The sequence below is a fragment of the Gigantopelta aegis genome, chromosome 10, assembly GCF_016097555.1.
Source record: "Gigantopelta aegis isolate Gae_Host chromosome 10, Gae_host_genome, whole genome shotgun sequence".
Taxonomy (NCBI): domain Eukaryota; kingdom Metazoa; phylum Mollusca; class Gastropoda; order Neomphalida; family Peltospiridae; genus Gigantopelta; species Gigantopelta aegis.
The window spans coordinates 48,015,866-48,037,385 of record NC_054708.1 but is presented as its reverse complement, the minus strand read 5'-3'; the positions used below and the strand labels follow the sequence as shown (position 1 = coordinate 48,037,385).

Below are 21,520 nucleotides of genomic sequence, written 5' to 3'. Positions count from 1 at the left end.
GATGTCATTTCCATTCAAAAATACACTGCACCACATATTCTTACGTCATTTGAATATCTAGTAATGGCGGACTGGAATTAAAGTTGCGTGTACAGTTTACAAAAACACATTGTATTAAGCTTGAGCGTATATGATAAAGAGATTATTACCCTCGTGTATTTCGGTATCGTCAATATCATATATTAGGAATAAAAATAATGTATTATGCTCGCATAATACAATTTTTATTCCTAATATATGATATTGATGATACCGAAAAACACTCTGGTAATAACCTCTATATATATATATATATATATATATATATATATATATTGTTTAGCTGTTAATGTTAAAAATAGAGATGAGACTTGTGATTTGTATCAGTTGCCTAGTTGATGATATATTTTTCAAATTTTAATGGACATATTCAACCATTTTCAATACTTACAAACAGCAACTGTGATTAGCAGCTTGCTCAGAAAGAGAACGAAGTCAGTTGTTTTATCCAATACTACAGTCCTGAAAATTGAAAAAACAAACAAAGAAGCATTAATTAATAAATACGTGTATTACGAGATTTATATTTAAGTCATTGCAAGTAAAATGTTACAGTATGTGGTAATATATATTAAAACTTTAAATATCAAAACTTCATTATTTGAGATCATTTAAATTCTACAACATAAATATAGAATTATTTATTACATGTTGATGCTATGACCACTGGCAATAACTAAAAACTACATTAATTTTGAAAGTGATTTCCTTTATAGTGTAATCATCAAGTTTAAAAAATCATATTGGTGAATATCATTGTTTAAATTGTTGTGTTTGTATACTTATAATTCTGAGTTTCATAATGAATTTGCACTTTAAAGCAATCGTTTGATTGGTAGACAATAATACAAAATACATGTATATGACAATAGTATCTGATTTGATTTTCAAAATGCACAAACATTACCTAACAATATTTCTCATAATGAGGAAGAAGGCATCTTTAGCAGACACGCAAAAGTTTTTCCCATACACAGCAACCTGAAATAGGAAAGAAACCATGTTAAGCATTATTCAATATATTATTTTGCACATAACTATAACAATATTATTATTCTAATTAAAGGCATATTGTCACAGACCACTGACCTATTTAATATACATGTAATAATTTGATTTGTCCCTAAATGTACTTTATTCAACCATCTTCATAACCACCATACTCTATTTATTAGTGATATTTTGTAAACATAATTGAATTATGGCAATGGTCCATAATTCAAAAACTAAAATTGTCAAGAGGGTTGACATGGATTTCACCCCATTATGGTTCAGTTAAGGTGATGCGATTGCTAGCTTTGGTTTCCAACAATTAATCTAATTTTTATTTATTATCCATTTTTTAGAGAAATAAGGTTCTTAAATCTGTGACAGGATGCCTTTAAAGCCATTATGGTGACTTTTCTGAATATAACATCTTTTGTTTAACCAAATGGAGGCAAAATTTAAATGCTTTTGCAGTGTAATAAATGTGGGGGGTTTTGCTAGAAAAAGATTTAAACAGATTCCCAGTTCATAATAGCAGTCTACATGTCAATATTTAACTTGTTTTCATCAAGTGTGTTATTTAAAAACAAGTCACTGTTTTATTTTTTAACTACGGTACCTTAAACAATGAACACAATTCATTTTATGATTAAATACTTCAAAAATAGTTGCAAAATATTTTATCTCTTCAAAATTAATTGAGCCAAAATTCAAATGCTCTTGCAGCGTAATAAATGTGCTTTCTTTGCTAGAAAAAGACTGAAACAGATTCACCAGTTTATAATAGCAGTCTACATGTGAATATATAACTTATTTTCATCAAGTTTTTTGTTTTTTTAACTAACTTAAACCATGAACACAATTCATTTTATGATTTAATGCTTAAAAAAAGTTGCAAAATATTTTATCTCTTCAAAATTAATTGAGCCAAAAGACTTACCAGAATATAGGCGTTTTTGTTCAAGAATTTCATGAACTTCTCGAGGCAGTAGAAAAAACACTTGAGACATCTGTGAACAAAAAGCACCAAAATTATATGCAATCATTAAAACAATATTTTCTTTCAAATGCTTGAACCTCTGTTGGATTTAAGCTCATAAAATCATATACTTTACCACAACCATGTTTGTCAAAATAAGCTGGAAACCACTGAAATTCAATGGTTTTTGTAATTCCTGGGCTGGCTAATTTTTACAGATTACTTACATTGCTTACAAAGGTGCTAACATATCAACCTACACTGACATGCAGACTCCTACTTTAAAAGATAATAAACACCCTGCTTTCCCAATCATTTCATTATATATCTTGTAATTCATATTTATTGTTGATACATACAATAAAAAAGGTTAGTTTCCTTGTTCTATATTTAAACACAAATAATGTACTACATGTAATTATATTTCAAATTTAGAATACAAATTTATTTTTATTATGTAACACATAAAAGATCAAACTATGTTTTTTTTAATTAAAATTTGTAGGAAATGTTGATAATAAAAACAATACATGTACATGTACGTGCTGTTCAGTTTGATCATAATAACAGGATTACAGAGTCAGAATCAAGCCAGAATGAATTTTATTACCCATATGATTAAAAATGTCTTGGTACCTTTACATATCAAAGTGAAACCAAAAAAACTAAACATACAGCATACCTTTCTCTTTTAGTATACATTTTTGTTAATGTTGGAAAATTGTTTTCTAATGGACTATATTTCTAAAATTCATAGACACTCTAGATTTAGAGATGGGATGTATATGTTCATTTTGCTAAAAATATTACCCACTTTAAGAAAAATCGTGCAACTGCATTTTCTGCCCCTTTCAACTTGTGATCAAGATACTCAAGGAATATTCGAATGAGCTGAATGATGGCAATGATTAGAGAACCAAATGCAATTGATCCCAAATGGTATCTGAAAAATAAATAGAATAAAAAGATATAACAAAAATATATGAGTTGATTTCCATCCATCCATCCATCCATCCATCCATCCAAACATGAATCCATCCATCCATAATAAATAAGCTTTTAAAATTGTTATTAAATGATAATTTGTGTACAAAAGATACATGTAAAAGATGGATCTGTTGACAATTCAATGTTGGATTGAAGTTATAACAATGTTCACATCACCATTCAGGTAGTACTAAACCAAATAACTTCTGGTTGGGTCAAAGTTCAAGGTGCACAGAACTTGTGATAGAGAAGTGAACACCACAAGTCCTGTGATTTGTGATAAATGTGAGTGTGTTGGTTGTAAAAAAAAAAATAGTTTCATCTGGGCAAAAAATGAATGCAATTTTATTTCATCTCGTACCACTGTGTCAAGTAGCCTTGTGCTTGAAACATGTATGGGATACCTGTAAAAAAAAAGTACTCTAATTTTATGTGGAACTAGGGTAGTCATAGACGCTACCCATTATCTCAGAAATGAGCAGCTTGACCCCCAATTGTTTCCGATTCACTTTAAGGGTGAGGGGTGGTAGTATTTATATCCGTGGCATTTATGTCGATTGATACAGTGCAGGTAGGAGTTTTAGCCACAAATGTTACTATTGTTGTCTATGAGATTTGATTTCAGGACTTGAAATTTTTAAGACCTATGTGAAACAGAAATCCACCTGCCAAACCCACCAACAAATCACAGATAAGACACAGATCTATATACAATCATCTCATCTGCTATTTCGCTTGTGATTCTGTTATTTTAATTCTGTAATGCTCTAAAATACATCTAAGAAGGAAATAAGGAAATGTTTTATTTAATGACGCACTCAACACATTTTATTTACGGTTATATGGCGTCAGACATATGGTTAAGGACCACACAGATATTGAGAGAGGAAACCCGCTGTTGCCACCTCATGGGCTACTCTTTTCGATTAGCAGCAAGGGATCTTTTATATGCACCATCCCACAGACAGGATAGTACATACCATGGCCTTTGTTACACCAGTTGTGGAGCACTGGCTGGAAAGAGAAATAGCCCAATGGGTCCACCAACGGGGATCGATCCTAAACCAACCGCACATCAAGCGAACGCTTTACCACTGGGCTACGTCCCGCCCAAAATACATCGAAGAGATCCTACTTGTTCACACACTAGCCGAAACCTTTCGCTGACCCCATGCTGTCTTATTTCCAGCAGTGCATATTGTTTCTTATGTTTTACTTCCTATTTTGAGTACTACTGCTACTACCAGACTTACCTAACAGTTCGCCACAAAGAAGCTGCCAGTGGAAATGCCGGAATATCTTTGGGTTTCTCATATGCCCAGTAGTAGGAGGCGAAGGCTCCAGCCAGCACCATCTGTCCCAGAGCAATGATAAAGTTGAGAATCCACAGAAACATGAACACCATGTAAACCTGCATGTAAATCGTGTACCTGTAATCAGAAAAAATTCAATTACAAGTGGATATACTTTTATAGATGTCAATATATAAAAGAAAAATGTAGTTTTTTGGACAAAATATGACATCTAGCTGGTGGATGGGGGGGGGGGGGGTACACAATCTCTGGTGGAGAGGGCCCAGTCTCTAGTATGGGAACACAATATTTTTTATTTATATACAGAAAAGAAACCCGTACAATTTTATCCTTTAGTTAGGGGGACAGGCCCCTCTCCCCCTCTCCAATTTCTAGGGGCCTGCCATATCTGAAACATTTGTGTTAGTGACTAATGTAACTTTAAATATATGATTAAATGTGAAAAGATTCAAGCTAAAGGTTTGTGGATTCAAATTTAGTAACTTGTGTGTATTTTAGACATACATGTATGCAGTGCTTGGCAACCGTGCATGCAGAGATGTCTTTATATAAGAAACCCATTTCTTTCTCACTTTGGTTATTTTAAAAAGATATAGTCACATCTTGGACTATTCTTTCTGTATCATATGAAAACATCAAGAAAAAAGTAGCATGTTTATTTTAACAATACTTACTGATTTCCTCCATATTTGACAAATTCACATACGGAGTTGAGTGTTGTTGTACTCTGAAAATAAATTGTATGTTTATTACATTACAGTGCAATAAAATTTGCCCTCAGGAAACAAATTGTGAAATTAACCAAACTGAATTCATAAATTAGTGACTAATTTTGAGTTATTAAAACTGTTAATGAACATGTATATATGTCCTGAAGTGGACTATATTGAGTTGTTATAAGTAATAATAATTGGGGAATGGTGGTGTGGTGTCTAAAATCACATAGGAGGCCATCCTGAGATAAAACTATCTCCCAAACACACACTCTGACAAGTGTCTTCTACACACCAAGTCTTTGTTAAGTGTTTAATAGTCTAAGATTCTGTTGGTAATTTTTAGGAAATAATGAGAGGTTCATATTTGTGTTAAGGAGATTAATTAATTTGCCAATTGCGAATTTCATAAACAATTGGCAAATTTTATTTCAGTTTGGTGAAATAATTTCATGAAATAATTGGATTTCTACAAGTTTTGAAGTTTTCTAAATAATTTGGCGAAATTTTCTGCTGACCCAGAGCTAGCCGTGTATTTTCACTGAATGAGAATCTGTGATCATTGTAAGTTTATACAGAAATGTGGATTACATGGATGTCAGTTTGTCAGATCACTACATCATTAATTATACTGTTTATATAATATTACATATGCAAAAATGTAATCGTGAATACATCGTTTTATGTTCCAATTTTAATTTTATATGACTAGAATTGTGCCAATCTCATTAGAAATAGGACCTTGGCAAAAAAAAAAAACCTGGTAAAAGACACTATATTCCTACTAGTCCAAGAGCTAGGGGTGTGTTTATTTAATAGGAAAGGTAGCATAACAAGGCATGCTGTCAAAACTAACATTTGGTGTGCATGGTATCCTGGACAGCACATAGTTGATGCCATCTGTAGAGGTGTTGGTGGTGTTACCAGAGTAATACTGGGCATCGCTCATTGAAGCCACATATCTGTCATTGTCAAGGAAACGTTTCACCTCAAAACTCATAAATAAATCGCTGTTATAATCATTAGTTTAAAGGTATCCAACTGGTCTACATTACAGCATAATTTAATATTTATTATTAAAAAAGTTAGAATAGTTTAGATATGGACAAAAGAACCGTACTGAACAAAATAAGCTTATTTTATTTCTAGCATTGAAAATTAAAGTTTGTTTTGTTTTAAGACACCACTAAAGCACATTGAGTTATTAATCATCAGCTATTGGATGTCAAACATTTGGTAATTTTGACACATAGTCTTAGAGAGGAAACCCACTACATTTTTCCATTAGTAGCAAGGGATGTTTTATATGCACCATCCCACAGACAGGATAACACATATCACAGCCTTTGATAGATAGTCATGGTGCACTGGCTGGAATAAGAAATAGCCAATGGGCCCACCGACAGGGATTGATCCCTAATCAACCGTGCATCAAGCGAGCACTTTACCACTGGGCTACATCCCGTCCCTTCTAGCATTGATGTACATTAACTGATATGACCCTTGTGCAAAACTCACCAAGTGAACAGTGCTCATAGCGGGTCTTTGCTTACAATCATGAACCAACCTTTTCGTGTTTTAACATGAACTATAGTACTGTTTGGCATAAGAAATTCCAATATTATGGATGAAAAGCAATTGAAAAAAGAAGATGAAAGGATACACAGCACTAGCAATCCAGTAGGTAATAAAACCTAATTCCAGTATAAAGGGAATCAACGGCCAGAACAGTGTAGAGAACATGTTTCCTATTGCCCTGAAATAGAAAAACAAGGATCAGGTGAAATAGTTGTAAAAAAGATTTATTTATACTGCAAAACAACAGGTTTGGGACTCTTATTAAATTTTTAAAGTGACCAGATGTTGTTAATTCAATATTTGCAAATGCCCAAGATGAAAATGATGAATCTTTGAGCAATGTTGATTTGTGGTAGAGCGCCTGCATCAGGTGCATTATCTTCATGGATCAGTTTTGTCTTTGTAATCACTGATGTTGTTGTTGATGTTGTTGTTGATGTTGTTTTGGGTCAGTGGCAAGCAGTGTCACAAGAACAGTATATTAAAGCTCACAAATTAGTAGTTTAAAATATGATGAGGTGTTGCTAAAACATTTTTTTTTTTCTTTCAGCACAAGTGTTAAAAAGTTAAAACTTGTTTTATTTTAATGACACCAACAGAACACACTGTCACTTTAAATTAACGATGAAGCTAACCTGCTGCCTTCCTTGATGAGCTCAATGGCGATTCTGATCCTCATGCACAGGCAAAGTAGAATGAGCAACAAGATGAGCAACACAGTGGCACTTATACAACCTGGAAAAAGAGAGTATTTTAACAAGATATACACATGTATAGGGGGTATACTACCAAATCAAATCCCACAGACGGCAATAGTAACATATGTGGCTAAAACTCCTACCTGCAGCGTATCAATCGACATAAATGCCACAGATATAAATACTACCACTCCTCACCCTTAAAGAGAATCACACAAAAATGGGGGTCAAGCTGCTCATTTCTGAGATAACGGGTAACATCTATGACTACCCTAGTTCCACACAAAACTTGAGTACCTTTTTTTACAGGTACCCCATACATGTTTCAAGCACAAGGCTACTTAACACAGTGGTACTAGATGAAATAAAATTGCATACATTTTTTGCCCAGATGAAACTATTTTTTTTTACAAACAACACACTCATAGTTATCACCAATCACAGGACTTCTCTTCTCTATCAAAAGTTTAGTGCACCTTGCACTGTGACCCAGCCGGAAGTTATTCGGTTTAGTACTACCTATAACACACCTTTTTACCTGGTGTGAGATAAATATGTTAAATATATATAAGGAGAAAATATGAAATGTTCTAAGTGTTACATCTACTTTCATAAACTTGTAAAGTATAATTTTACATTTTTAAAATAAACAGCAACTAAAAAAAAGAAGATTTTTTTTTTTAAATTATAAATAAAACAATAATTAACAATTTAATTTAATTTTTTTTAATTATAAGCATATGTAAGTACTATGTTGTAAGTATACAAAAACATCACTAAACCCATAAAACATATTAGACATAAAACAAATAATTCTGTTGCCCCAACTCCATGATGTCGATGTGATCATTTCTGGAATAATCTTTAGCAGTGTTTAACTTACCTAATGCCAGCCATGTTTGCTGCAAGTTGAACACAGTATTCCAATTTTGAGAAAACAGTTCTGATAGTCCATAGGTTGCCGTGACATTCTGAGTTTTCAGGTTATAGTATTTAACATATGAAAAGTATGTACCTGAAATCAGAATTAATCAACTTTAATGAAACACGCAGAACAGAATTTTATTATTTTATTATATATAATAATAAAAATGTATATTAATAAAATATATCAGAAACTAGTGCAGATAACTCTTTTTTTTCACTTTAAGTGAATGAATAAACACAAAATGACAATCAACAATTGCATTTAACTTGATATCATCTGGTTTTACAGTTTCTGACTTTAAATAATGTTTGGCTGTTCTTGAGTTCCTGAATTAGAAAACGTCATGTTTCAGTGAAATGTAATAGAGATATAGCTACTTCATATCATAAAGTTTGCAATTTTATGTCAGAAATCATAACTGACAGAAAATAAGAAAAATTCTCATGCATCTGCATACCAAACAACATAATTATTGTAAATACTTACTGTAGCCAAGAAATCCGAGCACAGCAAATATGGTGAACCAGATCATTATTCCAGCAATCCATCTCATCAACACTATCCAGATCATAGCAAGAAGCATTGTCAAGCCAAGTCCTCTGAAATATTGGAAATACTACTTTCATAACAGAACATTGCAGTTACCATTGCTAATACTCTGAAAATCAGGAAATGCTATTCTTATAACAGAACTTTGTAAGAAATATTGTTAAGCCATATCCTCAGAAAATTTGGAAATACAAATACTACTTTCTTAATGACACACTGCAAGTCAAATTATCATGTCGAGTCCTCTGACATTTTGGAAATATTACTTTCATAAGAGAACATTGCATTGAAATACTACTTTCATAACAAATATATAGGAAGATATATAATTGAAAAATACAAATATATTACACAATGCAAAGTAATTAAGGCAAACTTGTTTAAGATTAGTTTTTAAGATATCTGTGCTACAAATATTTTGTCAGAATTATTTAAGCTGAATTAAAGCTAAACATTCAATTGTAAAATGGTTTATAGTCCTTTATTACAGAGATTAATCATTTAAGTTCTGAGAAGTGGTATTTGTTGTGGGGGTTTTAATATTTATTATCCCCAGAAAACATAGGTGATGTCACAGTTGGGTAGCCCTGATTCATCACCTTAAATGTTTTCATCTTTTACTTTACCCATATGGGAAGAAGTGGTACATTCATCCATTATAATAGAATTTCTTTTTTATATATCTTAGAACTGGTCTCTCCATACATTTATTATCTGAACATATTTAACAGATCTTTCAACCATTAAAAAAATAAAGATATAATAAAAAGAGTAAATGAATTAGTTTGACACAGTTGTTGTAAAAACACTGGAGACTATATACTCACACAAGTATGACCTGCCATGAATTGACAACATCTTTGTACACCATCTCACCATACTGATAGTACTTGTAGAACAGGGCCATATAGCTGCAATCAAAACACAGTGATTAACCAATGGTGTTTTATCATCACCAGACCTCGACATTTAAGGGTCATGGAAGCTCTGTCCCAAATCGGGCCCTTGGCTATCCAGAGACGGGACCAGGGACGGACATGCTCGAAACCTTCGTGGTACATGAACATGACAAAATTATCCACTCCGCTCATGGAAGGTTTCCACAAAAGTTAGTTGCAAAACATCTGGTAGATCTGCATTTCTTTATAAAACTATAGTAAAGTTCACACTTCTCTTCAGGGACAAACGTGGGGACCCAACAATAATGACATTAAGAAATTAAATAAACTATTTTATAAACTTTTACATATGAAGATTATTCCTTTATAACATTCTAGGAAGTACAGAAGAAATTTTTTGTTCACTTTTGAGACCTGACCTCAGGCCCTTGGGGAGTCAGCTGGCCAAATTCACACATTTGTTTCTTCATGTGTCAAGGAGAAGAAGTCAAAAATGTAAAAAAGGTTACACACAATGCACAATGGATGATGCACAATCACAGACTAAGATGGATCTCAATTGGTCAGTTGAGGTGACCTCCAAAATTAAGGATGAAAACTAATTTTGAAAGGCAAAAATAAGGCCGAAAGGCAAATTTATCTTTTTTCTCTCATTTGCATAAGTTATCCATCATGTGCCAAATCTGATTGTATTACAGATGGGTGTAAATGTGCAGACGCAGGGGCAGACAGGTCTGTTTGCATCTACTGATTTCAGTACAATCTAATTTGATGGACAACGGACAATATGTGTGCAGAAGCAGGGGCAGATGAAAAAAAAATCCAGAAACATAAGATCACAGCACAAAGAGTACTGGTATGGGTAAGTACTTCTTGTAAGATGTGTAAAGAAAAAAAGAGAGAGAGAACTCACTAGCTGCCAGTGTCGAGCAAGGAGCCCGTCACATTGGTGCCGTCTGCTTGCTGAAGGGGGTAGCTGTCCGTGGTAGTCAGGGTGGAGGCCATGTCAGCAATTTTACTGAAAATTGATGGAACACATCTGCCGATCACTGAAAATTAAACAAAATACATGTACTGGTACAGTTAAATGTGTTATAATTAAGACCATCCAAATAACCTAGAAACATGATCTGTATGAAAGGTTGAACCTCATATATGGATGTCAAATATATGTTCATGAGCATTATTATATTGTGTATTGCTTGTCCAATTTTGCACTTAACAATTATTTGTTCTTTGTCCAGTATTGAATGAATGAATGAATGAATCTGTTCTGTAAGTCAGTGAAATATAATATATTTGTTCACATTCTTAAAGGAATATATGTTGGATGGCTCAACTAAGTTTTCTTTAACCTTAAAATCTGTTTTAAAAGAATATGTAATTTTGACTTGGAGGTCATTCAACAATATGTAATGCTTAAGAGATGGAGGTGTTGTTGTGGGATATACATCCCGTATCGTTTTCATAACAACTGTCTCATTTCTATTAATAAACTAAAAGGCAGGCAGTGATTGCTATTTTGTTCTTTAAGAAATGATTGTCTATCTATAGTCCATCCCATCCTCCTACAAAAATATTTTTTGTAAATAATTTCAATTTGGTTTGACATAAGAAAAAAAGTAAAATTGTTTTGGAAATAACAAAAACCCACTATTTTTGTGTGCAATTTAAAACATAATCGGCTCAGAAATAAATAACTTACAGTAAATTCCATAGTATGAACAAAAATGTGTTCTGTGTGGGAAGGACTATAGTCTTTATTATGAAGCCAAACAAACAAATTTCAACAGAACTAATAATATTGCTTAAATTTACACTGATGAGCATATTATGTAAATGTAGACATTACAAAACATTACAGGGGGCATGGAGTATAAAAAAATTACTAATCATTACTTTCTTTCTTACTTTTAAATTATTTTTGTACTTATATATTATTCAGGCACGCTGTGCTGGGCACACACCTCAACTATCTGGGCTGCCTGTCCAGGCCAATGGGTTATTTGTTAATTGTAAATTGTTAGTTGTTAATTGTTAGTGGTTAGTGAGAGAGAAGAGAGTGTAGGTCTTACACCTACCCACTGAGTGGTTAAAACTCGCTCTGGGTGAGAGCATGTACTGGGCTGTGAACCATGTACCTACCACCCTTATGTCTGATGACCTAACCACGACACCACCAAGGCCGGTATCATTACTAATAGCAACTGTTGCTACTACGACTACTATTACCACCATGTGCTTCATATCATTTTGAATTACTCATTCCATAAAGACTATTTGAAATAACAGAACTCATTCTGTAAAGTTAATTTGGAATAACATTACTCATTCTGCTAAGTAAATTTGAACTAGCACCACTCATTCTGTGAAAATGCAAGATATTTTAAATCTAGAAAAAGTTAGCTATTGGTTTCAATTTCATCTTTGTTTAGGAATATATATTTAATCTTCTTCTTTCATATCAGCCAGAGCTAACGTTTGATACCATCCTCAGTGGTGTCGTGGTAGGTACTGGGTTCGCAGCCCGGTACCGGCTCCCACCCAGAGCGACTTTTAACAACTCAGCGAGTATGTGTAAGACCACTACACCCTCTCTTTTCTCACTAACCACTAACAACTAACCCACTGTCCTGGACAGACAGCTCAGATAGCTGAGGTGTGTGCCCAGGACAGCATGCTTGAACCTTAATTGGATATAAGCACGGAAATGAGTTGAAATGAATGAATGATGTTTGATGGTAACGGTGTCTGCGTGAATCTCACCTGAAGTTGTTTCCACATAGTAGGAGGCACAGTCTTCATTGTCAATCAGAGTCTGGACATCTGCCTAAAACACAGAAGAAGATTAGACTATATAAAATTCAATGTCAAAAAGAATTGTTTATAATGACTATTAACTGAACATGGGTAAAATCAATGACAGAAAGAATTGTTTATAATGACTATTAACTGAACATGGGTAAAATCAATGACAGAAAGAATTGTTTATAATGACTATTAACTGAACATGGGTAAAATCAATGACAGAAAGAATTATTTCTAATAACTATTAACTAAACATGAGTAAAATCAATGACAGAAAGAATTGTTTTTACAATAACTATCAACTGAACATGGGTAAATTAAGTTTCTTTATAATGACTATTAACTGAGCATGGGTAAAATAAAAAATGAATGAAATGCTTGTTCCAAACAAATACACTTGAATGTTATGGTGTCATTGTATGTTCCGGGTGATCACGTGGCATACATCATAAAGCACACACAGTGGTGATATGTTTAATGCACTTGTTCCAAACAAACACACTTGAATTTTATGGGGGTAATTACCAGGTGATAAAATGTACTTACTACTGCTGTGCGGTCCACATTATATTTACACAACATTTTATTCCTCTCTGAGTTGAGCATGCCTCCATTTGCTAGTTCTAGAGCCTTCGTTTGCAAATACACATAGTAAGAGCTTGTACAGGTTTTAACACACACCTGCAATACAATAATCAAAATATTACATTAAAGTTTAAAAAGTTTGTTTTGTTTAACAATACTGCTAAACTGCTAAACCATACTGAACAATTAATCATCAGCTATTGGATGTCAAACATTTGATAATATGGACAAATAGTCTTTTGAGAAAAATCCAATACAAATTTTTCATTAGCAGCAAGGGATCTTTTATATCCTTTTTTCCACAGACATACAGGACAGCACATACCAGTTGTAAGGCACTGGTTGGAATGGGCAAAAACAACAGGTCCACTGAGGATGATTAATCTTATGACAAACACACCTCAGCAGATGCATTAAATGATTATAAATACTAGCAATCCTAAAAAAAATTCCATTTTTATAAAGTTTGTTTGTTTTGTTTAACAACACCACTAGAGCACATTGAATAATTAATCATCGACTATTAGATGTCAAATATTTGGTCATTCTGACGCGTAGTCATCAGAGGAAACCTGCTACATTTTTTCCAAATGCAGCAAGGGATCTTTTATATGCACTTTCCGACAGACAGGAAAGCACATACCACAGCCTTTGACCAGTTGTGGTGCACTGGTTGGAACGAGAAAAAACCCAATCAATTGAATGGATCCACCGAGGTGGTTTCATCCTGCGATGCCTGCACCTCAAGTGAGCACTCAACCGACTGAGCCAAATCCACCCTCCATGTTTATAATACAAAATAACAGAATAAACTATATACAGTGAAACTTGTATAAACTGGACCCTGAACAAACTGGAATCCTGTCAAAACCGGCCAAGTTTCATGGTCCCAAATTTTCGAAATTCTAAAATGTGTCTCTCTAAACACTGGATCTGTCTAAATTACCAGGACCACAAAAACATCTGAACTGATTATTTAAGCAAAATGTTGTGAGTAACGTTTAATTTAACATTTAAAAGATGCAACAGCTGCAAATATTTTTACACTTCTAATATGCTGGGTCAGTCCCTGGCAAGTATATCTAAGTCAGATACACAGTATGTGATGGTGTAAAGATTTTCATAAAAGAAACTTGGATGACACACATTATTTTAGAATAACATATATATGAATGTACTGTAACTGCCATTTGATTGATAGCTAATCTTTTGTGATTTTTGTTTTTGTAAGATTCTGCCGTAACATTTACCTGTGGTGTTGGACAGCCCATTAGGATGACATTCGGACCCATTTTGGCACATTGCAGCAGATCAAAAAACATTAAATTTGGTTTATCTCTGGAAAAAAAAAAAAATAATCATATATAACAATATATATTAATATAATATTATATAAGTTATCTCCTCTGATCTTCCGAACCTTTAAAATTTATTGTTAAACATTATACATGCTATGAGAGATCACTTGTCATGCTTCAACAGAAATTTGTTCTATACTGACAGTTAAGCAGAATTCGGATTCTACATTGACTAAAATAGTCTGATGTCTTTGGAATTGAGCAAAATTCCGATGCCAAATGGATTAAAGTCAGGCTTGGTACACACTCTGTAAAGTGGTTGGGGATCTTTGGAATTGGGCAGGATTTAGATCTACATATATATAGTACATGTATATTGAAATTAGGCAGGAAAAATGAAATAGTCCGGTATCTTTAGAAGTGAGCAGGATTCCAATTTCATATGGATTCAAGTTTTCTAAATTCTTTAGAATATGGAATAGGGCTTCTAGATTATGGTAGCCCCACTTCCATGGCTAGTGATATTCAATTTTGGGCTAGTACGTACATGTGTAACTACTACTGCCATGCCCGATGGCTAGTGATTTTTTTCAGTCAAATGTTGCAGTTACGTCTATTTTGTAAATATGAATATCCTGCCCCTACCACCACCACCCAATGTTAGTGGTTTTAAGATCTCCCTCTTTGGGTGACATATCCAATTATTATTATTATTTTGTAAAATTGCATTAACTTAAAGAAGGACTAGTGAATTTTTAATTGTGGCTAGTAAAATTTTAAAATCAATGATCCCATGGCTTGTGGATTTTATAAAAATTCTAGAAGCCCTGTGTGACCTGGTATCTTTAGAATTAGGATGGTTTGTATTCTAGTTGGAATGAAGTGTTATGGTATCTTTAGAATTAGGAATGAGTATGTAACATAGATGGAATCAACTGGTCTGATATCTTTAGAATTAGAAAGGTTCATATCAGAGAATAGAATGAAATGGTCTGACATCTTTAGAATTATCTTAATAAGTATTTACCATAATTATTTGTAAACTAATAAATTTATCGATAGTGAAATTTTCCTTAAAATTCGACTGTGATATTTGATTACAAACTCATAACTTGGAATTACTAAAATAATTTAACACTGCCTCTTTTGAATTTTGTGTCTGAAGTCAACACACGATAAGAAATTACATACGCATATGCCCCATTTCCACATAGATTTCCTTGTGAATCAGTTGGGTAAATGAGTTTTATGGGGTTCCCTCGCATGTAGCCAAGAACCGAACATCCTGCCATTCCCAGCACAAAGACGAAGAAGAGGATACAGCATATGATGTCTGTACATGATCTGAAATGTTTAAAAACCAAAGGATGAGTAAATTCTAGTTTTACATGATCTGAAATGTTTAAGAACCAAAGGATGAGTAAATTCTAGTTTTACATGATCTGAAATGTTTAACTAACCAAAGGATGGCTAAATTCTAGTTTTTACATGATCTGAAATGTTTAAACAACCAAAAGTTGACTAAATTCTAATTTATACATGATCTGAAATGTTTAGACAACCAAAAGATCACTAAATTTTAGTTTTACATGATCTGAAATGTTTAACTAACCAAAGGATGGCTAAATTCTAGTTTTTACATGATCTGAAATGTTTAAACAACCAAAAGTTGACTAAATTCTAATTTATACATGATCTGAAATGTTTAGACAACCAAAAGATCACTAAATTTTAGTTTTACATGATCTGAAATGTTTAACTAACCAAAGGATGACTAAATTCTAGTTTTTACATGATCTGAAATGTTTAACGAATCAAAACATGTTTAAATTCTAGTTTTTACATGATCTGAAATCTTTAACCAACCCAAAGATGAATAAATTCTAGTTTTTACATGATTTGAAATGTTTAAACAACCAAAAGATTACTAAATTCTAGTTTTACATGATCTGAAATGTCTAAATGACCAAAAGATAACTAGATTTTACTTTCTACATGATCTGAAATGTTTAACCAACCAAACAACTAAATTCTAGTTTTACATGATCTGAAATGTTTAAACAACACAAAAATTTATGATTCTAGTTTAAATAATTATACAGAACACAAAGTGAATTTTCACAGTGATTTGCATTTTGGCTACTAGGTATAAGCAAAAAGAAGAATAACAACAACAAACGAACTGGATTTGCCAAAATTCATGAGCAAGAAGCTGTAAGTAATGTTTTATTTAATGATTAAAAATCTGTAATAGCCAAAAATATTCTTGAATTTTTAATATGCCTCATTTATAAATATTTATTCCATTAATTTATCTACATAATATATATATATTTTATTTAAATCTTAAACAATTTATATATACCAGTATATCTATTATTACACACACACACCTGTTCCACATGTATAGCAAAGCTTCATTTGAAGTACTTCAGTACACATGTTTGTCGTCTTCTACTATGATTTATGTGCAAATTACCTGTTTTTCAATGGACCTTTGAAGTTTGGATCATACTGTTTGGGATTACCTGTAACAAAATAAAACTGTACTGTACTGGATATAAGAAAAATATTGACATCATTACGGTAATAGCCTTATAGCAGTGATAAGCCTATAAAGTCTAATGTCACTCATAGCAATCTGTTGTTACTAAGTTACCTTTTGTCCACACTGATCCATAAAAATAGTCTTACAAATATTCTATAATCAAATTTACTACAAAGCTTTCATGTGGAATTGTTTTGCCTATTATAACAAATACATTTATGACTGAATGAAGCTTTTACAGCTGTTGCAAAATATGTTTTTTTATGCTTTTAGCAAATCAGTCAGTTAATATTTTCATGCTTAGAATATCAATGTCTATTATTTGGTTGTAATTTTTTTATAGACATATAGCTGAAGGTATAAACTTTATGTTTCAAAGCGAAAATTAATAAATATTTTTTGGCAGAAACTGCAATTATTGCAACTTTGACATGGCACCTTTAAAATTACATATTACACAGATAGTGTTTGATTTGAACACCAGTGTCTGTATGTTTAATTAGCTTTTGTTCATCAATAAGGTTTGTAGTAATACAAATTTCATTTTATTTGCTAATATATATATATATTTTTTCATGTGTCCAAATCATTTGGAGGTAAAATACAATTACAAATTAAAATACAAAACAGTGATAATATCAGGTGTTCTCAATATATATGTGTGTGTGTGTGTGTGTGTGTGTGTGTGTGTGTGTGTGTGTGTGTGTGTGTGTGTGTGTTATTTTACAATCTTTTTGGTCACAACAACAATACCATATATACATTCCCATTATATCACTTTCTATAGGTACCGAATAGACATAACTAACACTGTACAATACTTCTGTTATGTTCTAAATAAGTCATAACAAACAGACCAAAATTTAAGTCCATCACTTCATCTAAAATGATGCAAAAATAAAACAATGTGCCAAAGTTTCACCAAAGAGATAAAAAAAACTATGCACAAATTCAAAATATGGAATAGCATCAGCAATAATTGTAATAGTAAATATAGCCTCCAAATGTCTACAATATTGGATGCCCTCAGAGGTTCCTGGACATCACAGTCCTGATGGCACAACTTCTGTACTAGAATGATATGGCATTGTTTCATGTCTGCATACAAGGAGCATATTCTAAGGTATCTTAGAAGTTGTTATATGTAGGCACCAAAAGCTGGAGCAGAAGGTATATTGCTTGCCTGACATAAAGGGATAATTGACTATTGGAAAGTTGAAGTCATCGCCAAAAGACCTGTGTCACTTTAAATCTCTATGCATAGATCGAGGTGTGAAACTGATCTAATACCTTCAGATGTTTCTTTTATTTCAAACCTTTGTGGAAGGTAATCATTATGTAATCCTGCTATTATTGAATGATATAAGATCATCAAGATAGTGAAGAGTAAAGTTATAGGTTATATGTCTGCCTGAGTATACTGTAGTCTGGATTCACTCTCGGTCTTTACGAATTGTCCAGAACCGTGAAAGATTAGAATGAACATGTATCTGCGTTCACTGTTCTTTGTAACAAATGTTCAGCTGATTAAGGAATGGAAGGAAGGAAATGTTTTTTTTAACGACACACTCAACACATTTTATTTACAGTTATATGGCGTCAGACTTTGGTTAAGGATCACACAGATATTGAGAGAGTAAACCTGCTGTCGCCACTTCATGGGCTACTCTTTTCAATTAGCAGCAAGGGATTTATATGCAACATCCCACAGGCAGGATAGTACATACCACATCCTTTGTTACACCAGTTGTGGAGCACTGGCTGGAACGAGAAACAACTCAATGGGTCCACCAACGGGGATCGATCCTAGACCGACCGCACATCAAGCGAATGCCTTACCACTGGGCTACATCCCACCCCATTTATGATGGTTATGTCAGCGGGTCCTATCACAAACTGTTCATGTAGTGTATCCAGAATTTCTATCACAGAGGCTTCCTGACATAATTGGTCTTCTTTTGATTATTTTTACTATTTTAGTGGTGTATTTTGTCTCGAAGATATTTTAGCAATATCACATGTTCCTGTCTGTGTGTTGATTGTATGTTTGTCAGCGTGAATTTTTGTATTAATGCCTTGCTTTTTCAGCATATCAGATACACAAAATACACGTTTTTACATACATGGAAATGGAACAAGATCAATCCAAACAACTCAACGTCTTGAATTTAAACTAAATATTTTAAAACAGGTATTTTGCAGGATTCAAACTTACTGTACCGATTCGCATGACAATTGACTTCCCGCAATGTTAACCACTCGGCCACCAATTAACAGTTTGTTATTAATAGTTTGGTGTTAATATACTCGCCCATATCAAAATGCATCATATGAATTAATATACCGGTCTCGGTGGTGTCGTGGCAGGCCATCGGTCTACAGGCTGGTAGGTACTGGGTTCGGATCCCAGTCGAGGCATGGGATTTTTAATCCAGATACTGACTCCAAACCCTGAGTGAGTGCTCCGCAAGGCTCAATGGGTAGGTGTAAACCACTTGCACCGACCAGTGATCCATAACTGGTTCAACAAAGGCCATGGTTTGTGCTATCCTGCCTGTGGGAAGCGCAAATAAAAGATCCCTTGCTGCCTGTCGTAAAGAAGAGTAGCCTATGTGGCGACAGCGGGTTTCCTCTAAAAACAGTGTCAGAATGACCATATGTTTGACGTCCAATAGCCGATGATAAGATTAAAAATCAATGTGCTCTAGTGGCGTCGTTAAATAAAACAAACTTTACTTTACTTTACATATGAATTAATAATACATGGATAAAAAAAAAGCCACTAACAGATCATCTGCCTGAGTCTTAAACAGCTGGAGTCTATCTACTAATATTATCCATTATTGTTGCATAAATATAAATAAATATACATGTATATATATATTAAATGTAGATATGTGTGGTGTGTGGGTGTACTTTGTCAAATTGAATATAATGCATTTACATTGTATATTTTAACCAGTGGCTAGATGTTTTAACTGCAATAATGTTATCATCCTGTTTCATCTCTATTGTAGGTATAACACTGTTTCTAATGTCTGAAGTTAGTTTTGCAATAATAAAACCAAAAAGCAAACCATAATGAATTAGATGAATACAGATTGAGAATGGGATCAGACAGAACAAACTGCATTTACATTTCGTTTACAGGTTGAGTGTCCTAGAACTTCTCAATTCAGGTTAACAAATTCAGTACACACACACACACACACACACACACACATACACACATCATGACTGGTATATTTCAAATGCCTTGGTATGTGCTATCCTATCTGTGGGACGGTGCATATAAAAGATCCCTTTCAACTAATGTAAAAATTACCAAATGTTTGACATCCAACAGCCGATAATTAATAAATCAATGTGCTCTAGTGGTGTCATTAAACAAAACAAACTTCAACACGCTAGTTGGCCATTGGGACATTTTGGGCCGCTTTGGTACATAATTTTTAGAATTGGAACATCTTGGGCAGTTGGGACATCTTGGGCTTCAGCACCTGTCTTGTTGTCCAGTACAAGACTTTTGAAAAATCATTATTAATGAGTTAATTATGGAAAGATTATTGTGGGATTGATTAATTTGTACGGTAGTTATTTATTACAACAAAAATGTGAAAATAACAAAATATTGTACTTTCAACTTGACATAGGACCTTTAATCAGTTAAAATTTGTTTTATTTTTAATAACATCACCAGAGCACATTGAATTAATTAATTATCAGCTATTGGATGTAAAATATTTGTTAAATCTAACATACAGTCTTAGATAAAACCCACTACATTTTCCATTAGCAGCAAGGGATCTTTTATATGCTCTTTGTCACAGACGGGACAGCACCTACTACAGCCTTTGATATACCACTGGTTGGGATGGGAAAACCTCAGTCAAAGGCTAGATCAACTAAGGGGTTTGATCCTATGATCAAAGTACTTCAGGTAGCACTCTAGTAGTGTCTACTAACCAAGCTAGATCCCCCCTCCCCACCTCACCTCCAGTGTTGGAGCAAATTAAAATATTTGGGCAAAAACTATTGAGATATTCAGGCAAAATGAACTCGCCTGAAACCTTTTCACCATGTTTTTCCATAACTTTACCCATAATATTAGTTGTAGTCTAAAAAATCTGTAGTGATTTATTTGTAACCGTATATAGTTGGTTGGCAGTAATGCTAAAATATGAATAAATGTTATTTAGATTCTGGCATTTTTGTTTAATTTAGGCAAAAATCGCCTGCCCTTCTCCCCCCACCCCCAACAAAAACATGGGAACCTGTATGCATATGACTGCAGCCAGAACTTAATTATTTTCTTACACACCTGTGTAAGGGGTGACCCATTGTAGATCAATATCGTGTCCAACATCTGTTGGAGCTTACTTCTGAGACGTGATTGGCTATTCGAAGGTCATATCTCACGTGTCCCGAGTAACCATAAATGAATAAGGCTGTTTGTTCAGTGTTTTCCTGTCAAACTATATTAAAAATGACTTTTAAAGGGTGCATACGAAATAGAATAATACACTTGTGCATGTTGAAGACAATTCATCTTACAGCTTAATTGTGGTTGACAAAAGTATTTAACTGGTGAAATTTGGCAAACATTAACTG

The 21,520-nt window shown here is 33.4% G+C and overlaps 1 protein-coding gene across 1 annotated transcript in view; it reads right to left on the bottom strand.

The window, feature by feature from the left end:
* The window catches only part of LOC121384393 (choline transporter-like protein 2), a 33,915-nt gene that overhangs the window by 4,460 nt on the left and 7,935 nt on the right, over positions 1–21,520 (bottom strand). Inside the window, exons 2-19 of the mRNA XM_041514776.1 lie at positions 16,841–16,889; positions 15,553–15,705; positions 14,314–14,401; positions 13,025–13,159; positions 12,437–12,500; positions 10,584–10,719; positions 9,599–9,682; positions 8,709–8,821; positions 8,178–8,309; positions 7,232–7,331; positions 6,682–6,774; positions 5,875–5,980; positions 4,980–5,032; positions 4,246–4,422; positions 2,820–2,948; positions 1,967–2,036; positions 947–1,020; positions 431–501 (exon numbers count right to left, since the gene is read on the bottom strand). Of these exons, the coding sequence (XP_041370710.1) occupies positions 431–501; positions 947–1,020; positions 1,967–2,036; positions 2,820–2,948; positions 4,246–4,422; positions 4,980–5,032; positions 5,875–5,980; positions 6,682–6,774; positions 7,232–7,331; positions 8,178–8,309; positions 8,709–8,821; positions 9,599–9,682; positions 10,584–10,719; positions 12,437–12,500; positions 13,025–13,159; positions 14,314–14,401; positions 15,553–15,705; positions 16,841–16,889 (1,827 nt within the window). The remainder of the gene's footprint in view (positions 1–430; positions 502–946; positions 1,021–1,966; positions 2,037–2,819; positions 2,949–4,245; positions 4,423–4,979; positions 5,033–5,874; positions 5,981–6,681; positions 6,775–7,231; positions 7,332–8,177; positions 8,310–8,708; positions 8,822–9,598; positions 9,683–10,583; positions 10,720–12,436; positions 12,501–13,024; positions 13,160–14,313; positions 14,402–15,552; positions 15,706–16,840; positions 16,890–21,520) is intronic.